The 11,057-nt window shown below is 45.1% G+C and overlaps 1 protein-coding gene across 1 annotated transcript; it reads left to right on the top strand.

Moving 5' to 3' along the window:
* The first annotated feature begins 1,212 nt into the window (after nt 1–1,212).
* NDUFB2 (NADH:ubiquinone oxidoreductase subunit B2) lies at nt 1,213–6,140 on the top strand. Its single transcript, XM_079150857.1, has 4 exons — nt 1,213–1,399; nt 3,271–3,415; nt 4,453–4,551; nt 6,030–6,140. Exons 1-3 carry the CDS (start codon nt 1,302–1,304, stop codon nt 4,525–4,527), a joined length of 318 nt encoding a protein of 105 aa, XP_079006983.1. The 5' UTR covers nt 1,213–1,301; the 3' UTR covers nt 4,528–4,551; nt 6,030–6,140.
* The last annotated feature ends 4,917 nt before the right edge of the window (nt 6,141–11,057 follow it).

Raw genomic sequence — 11,057 nt, 5'->3', positions numbered from 1 at the left:
CAAGTTTAAGACCCTGTCTCAAAGTAAAAATAAAAATAATAAAAAAGGGCCAAACAAGGGGTCAAACCAAGGTTGTTCACAAGGGCCTGAGGCAGCTAAGCAATAACAAGTTTTATGTGGGCTTACCTCCTGGGAAGGATTTCAAAGGGGCACATGGAGTTCCCTCTTTGGGCACAGAAGAAATGGTATGAGTCACATTCAGTGCAGTCATATCCCCAAGTTCAAGCCCATACTTCTGTTCAAAGCCATCTTATTTCTCATGTTTGTGACTATATTAAGTTTTCAGTGTGAAATACTGTGGAGCTTAGCAGGTAGATCATATCAAAATTAGATCTCCAGGTGTGACACGGTTGGCAGCTGTTATAATTTAGACAAGCCTGGAGGTCCTGAGAAAAACTATAACCCATCTGGGGAGACCTTAAGAATTTGGGGTTGGGAGGAGTACAGAGAGGCTGGGAGTTCATCCAGGGTTGAACAGAAAGTAATATTAGGAGAAAAAGCCAGTGCGGCTGTAATCCCAGCGACTCTGGAGGCTGAAGGAGGAGGATCGCCAAGTTTGAGGCCAGGAGAGATCCTGTCTCAAAAAACAAAAACAAAAAAGGTCGGGGATGTAGCTCAGCGACATAGCGCCACAGGATTCACTCCCCCCCCAAAACAAACAAACAAACAAACAAACAAACAAACAAAAACAAGAAAACCCCCACAAAAGTCAAGAAGTCCAGTCTGCCTTAAGGATCAAGGAATTAGGAGCCTTCTTGGTGTAGATTCCTTGGCCCTACCCAGACTTAATCGAGTCTCTGGGATTGGGCTTCTCAGTGATTCTGATTCACTAGTCCACGTACTGACACTTCGGAAGAACCAGAGGAAGACGTCCTCTGGACAGGAGGCGCTGGCAGAGTGGCCAGAGCACGTGGGAAACAGGCCTAGGTCAGCCAAGGCAGGCAGCGCCAAGCTGAGTGAGCTGGGGGCTTCCCCGGCCAGGCGTCGCGTACGGCGTCAAGCGGGCTGCGCGCCAAGCCCGAGGCACCAGTCTCCAGGTCCGGAGCCCGGCGCAGGCTCCGCCCAGCCCACGCCCGGCCGGCCTGAACCGCTCGCCCGGAGCCTACGCACGCCGGCTACGCCGGAGGGCCGACCGGAGCCTTTCGAACGCTACCCCAGGGGCCGAAACGCCAGGATTCCGCTTCCCCGGGCTCCCGCACCCTCGGTAGCCGAGGGCGGCCCATGACGTCACGGGGCGGGGCTCCGGGGAAGTGACGCAAGCAGGGCGGGCGGCCGGGGACGGCTGTCGGGACGCTGGGAGCATGTCGGCTCTGGCCCGGCTGGCGCCTTTCGCTCGCGGAGGAGGCCGCCTCTTCAGAGGCTGCGGCGCACGGGCGGGTGGAGACAGCGGAGTGCGCCAGTGAGTGTCGGGCGCGGGGCGAGCGCTCCGCCGGCTCTAACGGCCAGCGGGGCATGCGGACGCCCTCACCTTGAGGCGGGGGCCTGGGCGATGCGCAGCGCGTCGCGGCTGCGCGCGGGGCACGCTGGGACTTGTGGTCCGTCCGGGTGGCCGGGTTCGTGCCGAGGCGGGCGAGCCGAGGGGTGGAGAGGAGCTCCAGGGACGCGAGGCGCTGGCCGCGGAGCGCCCTGGAGGACGAGGGCTCTTACCTGGGAATCCTGGGCAGCTGTAGGTCTTAAGGCAGGAAAACAGTACGGCTCGAGGGAGGTTCCTTTAAAACGCAACTTTAACAAATAGCATTTTTGCCTTTTCAACTTGACGTTTAGAAATCCTAGGTTCGAACTATTCTTTTTTTTGTGTGTGTTGGAGATTCAGCCAAGGGATGCTTTACCACCGAGCCACATCCCCAGCCCTTTTTATTTTTTATTTTGAGACAGAGTCTGGCTAAGTTGCCGAGGCTGGTCTTGAACTTGTGATCCTCCTGCTTCAGTCCCCGGAGTTGCTAGGATTACACGCATGAACCTTCACGCTCGGTCTATTATTTCTTTGGGTGGTGTTTCTTCCCAATTTATTTCCTCCTTATTTATTTCCTCCCTACAGGGCTCACTCATAGTATTTTATTTTGTTGTGCTTTTTGATTGTGAGCATGTTTTCCCTGGAACTTTTATCCGAGTTTTTGAGGTCTTGCTTCTGGTAGCCTCTGGAGGTCACCACCAATCCGAGATTACTTTAAATTCTTAGCTTGGGTTTTGGACCACAGAGGTCCAACCCCTGTAGTGTGAATTTGGGTGCAAATCTACCTGAGGACTGGCTTCTGGTAACAGGTTCTGGTTCCCTTCTCCGTGGTTTATTTCTCATTCACCCTTCTGCCATGAGGCTGCAGCTTTATTCAGGCGCCTAATAATTAGACTCCTGGTCTTGGTGGCCCCAGTCTGCCTCTTCCACACTTCCCATAGCTGTCTGGGTGGAGGTTCAAGCATAGTTGGTGAATGGCAGCTTCAGCACTTCCTACGTCCCATGCTTTGTTTTTACTTGGATTTTGCCCTTGGTAGGTTACTAACTTTTGTACCTGTATGTTGGTGGTGGGGGCAGGGATATATATGAATTTTATATATTATTTATACCTTATTATATATGTTTAATTTCATCTACCATAGTTTTTTCAACCTGGAAAGTTGCTCGGTGTGTGTTCAGTTTGCCACAGTGCAGTTAATCTGGCGTGGAACATAACATAGTCATAATGTGCTATGCACGTTTAAAGCAAGCTAAACGAAAGGGATTGCAAACCTCCATCATTTTCTTTTACTTTGGTGGAGGAGGTTAAGAAATGTTAGCTGTAGCCAGGCGCTGTGGAGCACATCTGTAATCCCAGAGGCTCGGGAGGCTGAGGCAGGAGGATATTGAGTTCAAAGCCAGCCTCAGCAAAAGTGAGGCGCTAACCAACTCAGTGAGACCCTGTCTCTAAATAAAATACAAAATAGGGCTGAGGATGTGGCTCAGTGGTCCAGTGCCCCTGAGTTCAATCCCCGGTACCGCTCTCCCCAACCAAAAAAAAAAAAAAAAAAAAAAACAAGTTTGTAGGATGTAACTCAGGGTTTTGGATGACTTACTTTGAAGATATAGCCAGGTGTAGTGGTGCAGAGATTTAGGAGATTGAGGCAGGAGAATTGCAAGTTCAAGTCCAGCCTTGGCAATTTAGCATGACCCTGTCTCGAAATAAAAAATAATAAAACGGGCTGGGAGTGTGACTCAGTGGTACAGTTTCCCAGTGTTCAGTTTCTAGTATCAAAAAAAATGTAGCAAATCATTTCCCCTTTGGTTTTGTCTGCTAGTGCTGGTGGTGGTGTGCATATTGAGCCCCGGTACAGGCAGTTTCCCCAGCTGACCAGATCCCAGGTGTTCCTGGGTGAGTTCTTCAGTGCGACTATGTGGTTCTGGATTCTGTGGCGCTTTTGGCACGACTCAGATGCTGTGCTGGTAAGTGCAGGAGACTGCAAGTTCTTGTCCTTTTTTGAGTAGTGGAAGGGAAGTTACCAGTGTAGCTTGTTTTTCTGTTTCTAGACCATTTTTTCTGTGTGAATGTATCCCTTCACTACCACGTGGTCCGAATGTGTGCAGGAATCCCATCATGGACGAAACTCCTTACCTTTGACCTCACCTGATGGTATTCATTTTGGTGGTCCATGTCTTATGGTTTTGTTAGGTTTTCATATTTGGAAGGGAAACGAGAAACTAATTCTCTTACCATCTAAACTAAATAGGTGGATTAATGTTATCAGTGTCCTCTCGTCTCTCCAGAGGCACAGGGCAGCCAGGTTTGGGTGGACCGGATGAGTTAACTTTTCTCAAATCTGTGCTTGTGGGACCAGAGTACTTTGCCTTTTAGTACACTTGGGTTTGTGTTCAGGATAGGAAAAAAAAAAATCTCAAATAGTATACAAGTTTTGGAAATATCAAGTTGCTTTATATTCCATTCCTCTTAAAGATCCTCTGAAAGAGCTGGTTAGGTGTCTGTGAACTGACAGCACATTTCCTATTTAAAACCCGTTTCACTGTAGGTCAGTTGTCAGGAGCACAAGTGGCTACCGGCAGGTGGTACAGCCGGGTAGGCTTCTAGGTGAGGACTGAGGATCCTGCCATCAGCCTGGCTCGCAGCTCTCCCTGCAGGAATGACAGGTGTTCGGAACATTTATATTTAAGACATTGTCCAGGTGTGGAGCATCTTTGAAATGTGTTGCCTCCACTCTTTCCTACATTCTATCACAAACGGTGTTGCTTTAGGCTGGTGCCCCCATAATGGGGAGACTTTTAAAATTCAGGCCACTGTTATAATGATCAGATTAAACAGCAGTTAGGCCACCAATTAATTAAGGGGCAATTTGTTCCTGTGCTACTTAACGGCTGTGTATATGGCAGTCAGCCTTATTACTCTTTTTTCTTCCAAGATTTCTTTTGAAATTTAATTGCTTCATTTAGCATAGATTCCTGACTTCTTTTTGAATGGTTGTCTTCAGGGTCATTTTACATACCCAGATCCTTCCCAGTGGACAGATGAGGAATTAGGTATCCCTCCTGATGATGAAGACTGAAAATACAGACTCAACTCTTTACAAGTAAGTGTTCCCTAAGTTCTCCTTTTTAAATTATTCTTTACCTTTTGTCATATTTGACTTTGTACCTTTGACAGTCTTAAAGGAACTACATATTCTAACAGCATGAAGCAGAGTTAAATCATGTCATGTAGCTAATTTTTTTTTTTTTTTTTTTTTCCGGTGGTGCTAGGGACTGAACCCAGGGCCTTGTGCGCACTAAGGAAGCAAGCACTCTACCAACTGACCTGTATCCCCAGCCCCACGTAGCTAATTTTTGTCTTAAGTATTTTCACATGTGCTCTACTCCCTTTAGTCTTACTTTCCTTTTCATTGCATATTTAAAAAAAATAATTTTCCTTAAGATTACAATTTTAGGGTCCCATCTATCTATCCTTTTGATCAAAGGTGTATTAATTCTGCATGTGTGAGGCCTTGGATTCAATCCCCAGCACAAAATCAAAACAGAAAGACCAGTTCTGTGCCAGGCCCAGGAATACAGTGGTGAGTGAACAAGACAGGGAGTTTATGGTATGCAACAACAAGAAGACAGTGTCCTTCCTCTTCCCAGCATTTAAATGGAAAGATCCAGCATATGGGTCTGTAGTTATGGAAATTTAAGTGTATGGAAATTCTTTTTTTTTTTTTTTTTTTTTTTTTTGGGGTACTGGGGATTGAACTCAGGGGCGCTCGACCACTGAGCCACATCCCCAGCCCTATTTTGCATTTTATTTAGAGACAGGGTCTCACTGAGCTGCTTAGCACCTCCTTTTGCTGAGGCTGGCTTTGAACTGTGATCCTCCTGCCTCAACCTCCTGAGCCGCTGGGATTACAGGTGTGCACCATTGTGCCCCACTTGTAATTTGATTCTTTAAACTACAAAGGGTTATGGCCTTCTCTTTTTTTTGGGGGGATTGAAGCTGGGGATTGAAGCTTGGGCCTCATGCAAGTGGTAGGCAAATGCTCTACCACTGAGCCACATCCCCATCCTGAGCTATTTTCCATTCCTTTTTGAGAAGGGAAATATCAGGAGAATCCCGATTCCCCTCAAAACTCTCAGGCATTGACATCCTCACTTACCTTTGCTTTTGGTACTGGGGATTGAATCCAGGGGCACTTCACCATTGAGCTACATCCCTAGCACTTTTTTATTTTGAGACAGGATCTTGCTAAGTTGCTGAGGCTGGCTTTGAACTGGCAATTCTCCTGCCTCAGCGTCGGGAGTCACTGGGCTTCAGGTGTGTGACCTATGTGCCTGTGCCTAGCTAACACTAATCTTGGTGTTCCTCCAAGGTTCCCAGTATTCCTATACACCTGGGTTAATGCTGGGTGTTCATGACCCAATTGTAAACCCTTTGAAAGAGGGTGATTTTGCTTCTTCCTCTACAGGCTGCTCACATGATCAGAGCTCAGTAAATGCTTGAATAATTGGATAAACAAATGTGGATTTTGATTAGTGAGTATAAAAGTACTTAAAATGTTCCACTTTTGTTTTCTTGCAGGAGCAAGGTGAGACTTTCAAGAAATTATGGAGTTCATAGAATACATTAAAAGTTGTACATTAAAGTGATTGGAAAAACAAAAAACAATAAAGTGATTTGGCCAAGAACAAAGACTGAGTCGTGGTGTCTCTGGTAGTGACAACTACCGTACTTCCTGGGCCCTACCTGCTGTGCTAGGTGGGTTGCCTACCCTTTTAGCCTGTTCTCTGGGTGCCCTCTGATGCAGGACACTGAGGAATGCAGAGACGAAGTTACTTGTTGAGCATCGCCCCTGGTAAAGGGTGAGGTGAGGTCTCACCCCACAGCTCCTGCACAGCTGCAGTGCCATACAGGCAGGTAATGTGACCACTCTTGCCATTTTCTCTACTGCAGGTGGAGTCTTGCCTAAGAATGGAGGTTAGGGGTCAGTGTAGACCATTTGTTTTTGTGTATCTCCTGTGGGCATTGTGTTGAGTGGCCTTTCGTGGGACTCTTCAGTCACTTCTGTCAATTCTTAGGACCAGTGGAATGGGAGACAGGGATAAAACAGGGTGTGCTAACGTTTGTTTCGCAGTAATCTGCGACTTTCTATAGCATTGCAGCACTCTAAGAGAAGATGGGACAGACTTTTCTTCCATCCACAGATATAAGTTTTCAATATAGGGTAGCTTGATGACTTGCCCAGAAGCAGAACTATTCATTTATTTTAAGTTTCTGACTATTTAGGCATTGGGAATTCAGTGCTATGAGGTGACTAAGATTCTATTCTCAGAGAACTTAACATTTTAGGAAGGGAAGACAAATGGTACATCAGTAACTGCATGAGATTTACTAAGTGCTTTGAAGGAAATACCATTGGGTAATATGCTAGAGGTGGGTGAGGGAGGCGTATTACTCTTGGGTGTTCAGGGACGACATCTTAGCTGAAACCTGAACAAGTAGAGCCTATTTAGGGACAGGGAGCAGCAGAAGCAAGATCTAACGTGGAATGGTGGCACCTGTGTTTAAGATACAAAGTCTAGTGTGGCTTCACGTGAGGAGAGCAGGGCAGTAGATGGTGTTAGTAGGACATGATCATAAATTTAGACTTTATGGTAAATGCTGTGAGCAACCTCTGGCAGGCCTTAAGCAGGGTTAGTACTGTGGATTGAACCCAGCAGTGCTTAGCCATTGAGCCACATCCACGACCCTTTTTTTATATTTTTATTTAAGAGGCAAGGTCTTGCTGAGTTGCTTAGGTCCTCGCTAAGTTGCTGAGGCTGGCTTTGAACTCAAGATCCTCCTGCCTCAGCCTCCTCCACTGGGATTACAGGTGTGGCCACCACTCCTGGTGATTTCTTCCTTTTTTTTCCCTTCTGATACTGGGGATTGAACCCATGGTGCTTTACCACAGAGCTACATCCTTAGTCCTTTCTACTTTTAATTTTTTTTTTTTTTTTTTTTTTTTTTTTTTTTTTTAGTGTCTAGGTTGATGAGGTTGGCCTCACATTTAATTCTTCCAGGATTATAGATGTGCCATCATGTTCAGCTGTGATGCGTGATTTTATAGTACTTGGGTTTCCTCTCCTCCTTTGCTTCTCTTCACTTGTCCCAGAGAGGGCATAATAATAGCAAAACCTCAAGCAGGTGGGGCAGTGACTCCTTCCCCACTGGCAAGGGGCGCTGCAGACAACCCGTGTAGGGGTGACTGTCTCAGCTCACAAAGTGTTTAGGTCTCTACTTTTAAAGACCATCAGGTTGCTCTGTACTTTAAATTTCTTTTCAGTTCTTGGAATGGACCAACCCAGGGCCACTGAGCCACTCCTAGCCCTTTTATTTCTCAAGACACGGCCTTGCTAAGTTGCCCAGGCTGGCCTTCAACTTGGATCCTCTTGTCTCAGCTTTTGGAGTTGCTGAGATTACAGGTATGTACCATCATGCCTGCACATGTACTTTTTAGGTCTCGCTGTTGTCTTCCCCTGATATAAAGTTCTTCTGGGGAAAGAATGTAACAGTGTTGTTATATTGTAACAGTGAACTCAAGTAGAATAATCCCATTAGCTCCTTTCCTCAGAATCAGAATTGCTTGACTTGAACTAAAAGATAACTTTTAAATATAACTCTTTTGTTAAAAAGAATACTGGAGCTAGGTATGGTGGTACACACCTATAATCCCAGAGGCTCAGGAGGCTGAGGCAGGAGGACTGCCAGTTCAAAGCCAGCCTCAGCAAAAGTGGAGTGCTAAGCAACTCAGCCAGACCCTGTCTCTAAAATACAAAACAGCGTTGGGGATGTGGCTCAGTGGTCGAGTGCCGGAGTTCAATCCCCGGAACCCTCTCCAAAACAAAACAAAACTGGAATTCTCATTTCTAGGCTTGGGCTTGAGTTGATATAAAAAAATAGTTCCAACCTTTTCAGAGGAATGGGCCTCCATCCTGCCGTACAGCATATGGGAAAATAATTAAATGTGAGAAGTCTTAAAGAGATGTTGAGTATGTTATTTTGATGGTAGTATATAAAGGAAATAACTGAAGACTTACTGTGGTCAGGCACTTTTACAAACACTATATGTTTATTAAGTCCTCACATTTTTCCCCTTTTATAAGATGAAGAAATCGAGCTATGGGGTGGATTTGCCAGTTCACACAGTTAGAGGGAGAGCTGAGGTTCAAATCCTGGCTGGCTGGCTCTAGGTGGAGCTGGATTATCTGAGTCAGCACAACATGGTATAAAACTTTATGACACCTAACAGTTAATTTTATATGTAACCTTATATATAAATGTGCTTATGTTTAAATTTCTCACAAGTTTTATAAAACAATACTTACCCACAATGCACACTTAATTTTGCTTCATGCTTAAAAAGAATGGCTGGTTGAGACCTCCTAAACTGATCATACTACCCGCTGATGGTTAAGTTTGAAAAGCTGGCATAATGCTTTTGAGAACCCAGTCTCAAACTTGCTGGATCTGACTTCTAGGTCCACCATTTATTTGCTGTGAGTTTGGGCAAATTACTTACCTTGTCTAAATTTCTTTTGTAAAATGGATTAAATGAATATGTAAAGGTCTTAGCACTATGCCTGGCATGAAGGAAATACTCTAAATGGAAGCTATTGTTATTTCTAGACCACTGGGTCTAAGTTCATGGTGACACCTGTAGAAATGGGATTTTTTTAAAGGAAAGCATCCATTATGAAAACACTTAATGGCAGTAAATACTCAACAGATGCAGTGCCACTCCTCTCTTGCCAAAGAGGAACCAAAGCGAAACAAACAGAATTAAGAGTATTTTTTTGTTTCTTTCTTCCTGATGAATAGCTAAAAGTACACTTTAAGCTTCAGGGTGGGCTTGGTTGATGGAGAGAGGTGCCACATAAATTGAAAGTTTGCTGGTGAAAGAATTACTGATGGCAAAAGAGGATCAAGTGTCGAATTTTAGCAACTAGCTTCCTATGGAAACTTAATAACACAGTATCTGATAGTTAGGACATGAAGTTCCTGTGTGAGGAACACTGGTCGTGAGCATGTTCTCAGAAGGCAACAGTGGTCATGGTGGTTCTACCTGCCCTTAGCACTAGTCCCTAGAGGCTCAGCTGCTGTCCCCAGTACCTCGTCAGGAGCAGTGGTCCACAGCCAGTAGTGTCAAGGAAGCGGGAGCCATCCAAGCCACGTGTGACCTGCCTCAGCGGCTTTACCTTACTGAGGACGGCAGGGGCTAGTGGAATACACCTAGCACTTCTAGCTCAGAACTTACTGTTCCAGAGTCAACATCCATTTCTTTCCAAAGTTCTACAGCCATCATGATCATGGCAAATGATACACATAGATCCTGAGTCCTGGTTACACTAGCTTAGGTGAGGCGTGCCCTTCAGGACTTCACATGATTCCTGATATGAGAGGATGTGGGCCCGATTATCTTTAATAACTCTGCATTATGTTTTATGAAGTTGGGGATAACATCTAACCCAGACAGTATGTACAATCATCAGAGACCCTGACAAAATTTCAGATGCACTAGTGTGGCAGTTCTTTGTTACAGGATTTTTTTTGTGTGTGTGTGGGGGGGGTACTAGGGATTGAATTTGGGTGCTTGACCATTGAGCCACATCCCAAGCTCTATTTTGTGTTTTATTTAGAGACAGGGTCTCACTGAGTTGCTTAGCATCTCACTTTTGCTGAAGCTGGCTTTGAACTCACCATCCTCCTGCCTCAGCTTCCCTAGCTGCTGGGATTACAGGCGTGTGCCATTGTGCCTGGCTTGTAACAGCACTGTATAATAACTAAAGCATTTACTATTCTGGGATATTTTGTGGAAAACTTCTGTATTTTTAAAAAAAAGCTAAAATTGCCATTATAGTCACGAATGAAGGTCTTTTAGAAAATTAGTTTCTCTAATATTTGTATTATAGAATTGCATTTTTCAGATGAGAAAACTAGTTCAGAGAAAATACTGTCTAGACAGCATCTTAGGGTTGGAAGGGCATGAAGGTATGAGGACCCTTTGGGGATTTACCTGTCTCTTCATACTGTCCTCAGACAGGATTTCCAGGTGAAGTTTTAGAATTGTTTACTTCTGTTCTGGAAACCTTGTCTGGTGATTTTATATATTTTGAAAATATTTTAGGTGTTTTTTAAAATTCAGGTCATGGAATCAAATGCATAAAATCTACTTACTGGGGTAATCAGCATTAAAAAGTGGAAGTTGAAAATGTGTGTGTTTTCAAATGTTTGTGTGCATATTCTGTTAAAGTACAAAGTGCAAGTTGTGTCAAAACATTTGGATAAAAATATGAAGTTGGCTGGGTGTGGCGGGCACACGTGATCCCAGTGGCTCAGGAGGCTGAGGCAGGAAGATCTAGAGTCCAAAGCCAGCCTCAGCAACAGTGAAGTGCTAAGCAACTCAGTGATACCCTGTCTCTAAATAAAATACAAAACGGGGCTGGGGACATGACTCAGTGGTTGAGTGCCCCTGAGTTCAATTCCCAGTAACAACGCCCCCCCCCCCAACAAAAAGGGTGAATTTCTAAATATATACTTTTTTTGTAATTGAAAGCAGGGGTGCTTTAC

This window comes from Sciurus vulgaris (assembly GCF_902686455.1).
Source record: "Sciurus vulgaris genome assembly, chromosome: 8".
In the NCBI taxonomy this organism is placed as follows: Eukaryota; Metazoa; Chordata; class Mammalia; order Rodentia; family Sciuridae; genus Sciurus; species Sciurus vulgaris.
Note: the sequence above shows the minus strand (reverse complement) of the source record. Positions and strands in the feature narration are given on the sequence as shown.

Coding starts and splice junctions, on each gene's coding strand:
- NDUFB2 (XM_079150857.1), top strand. CDS start 1,302: ATGTCGGCTCTGGCCCGGCTGGCGCCTTTCGCTCGCGGAGGAGGCCGC. Junction 1,400..3,270: donor GGAGACAGCGGAGTGCGCCA/GTGAGTGTCGGG, acceptor TTTGTCTGCTAG/TGCTGGTGGTGGTGTGCATA. Junction 3,416..4,452: donor ACGACTCAGATGCTGTGCTG/GTAAGTGCAGGA, acceptor GGTTGTCTTCAG/GGTCATTTTACATACCCAGA.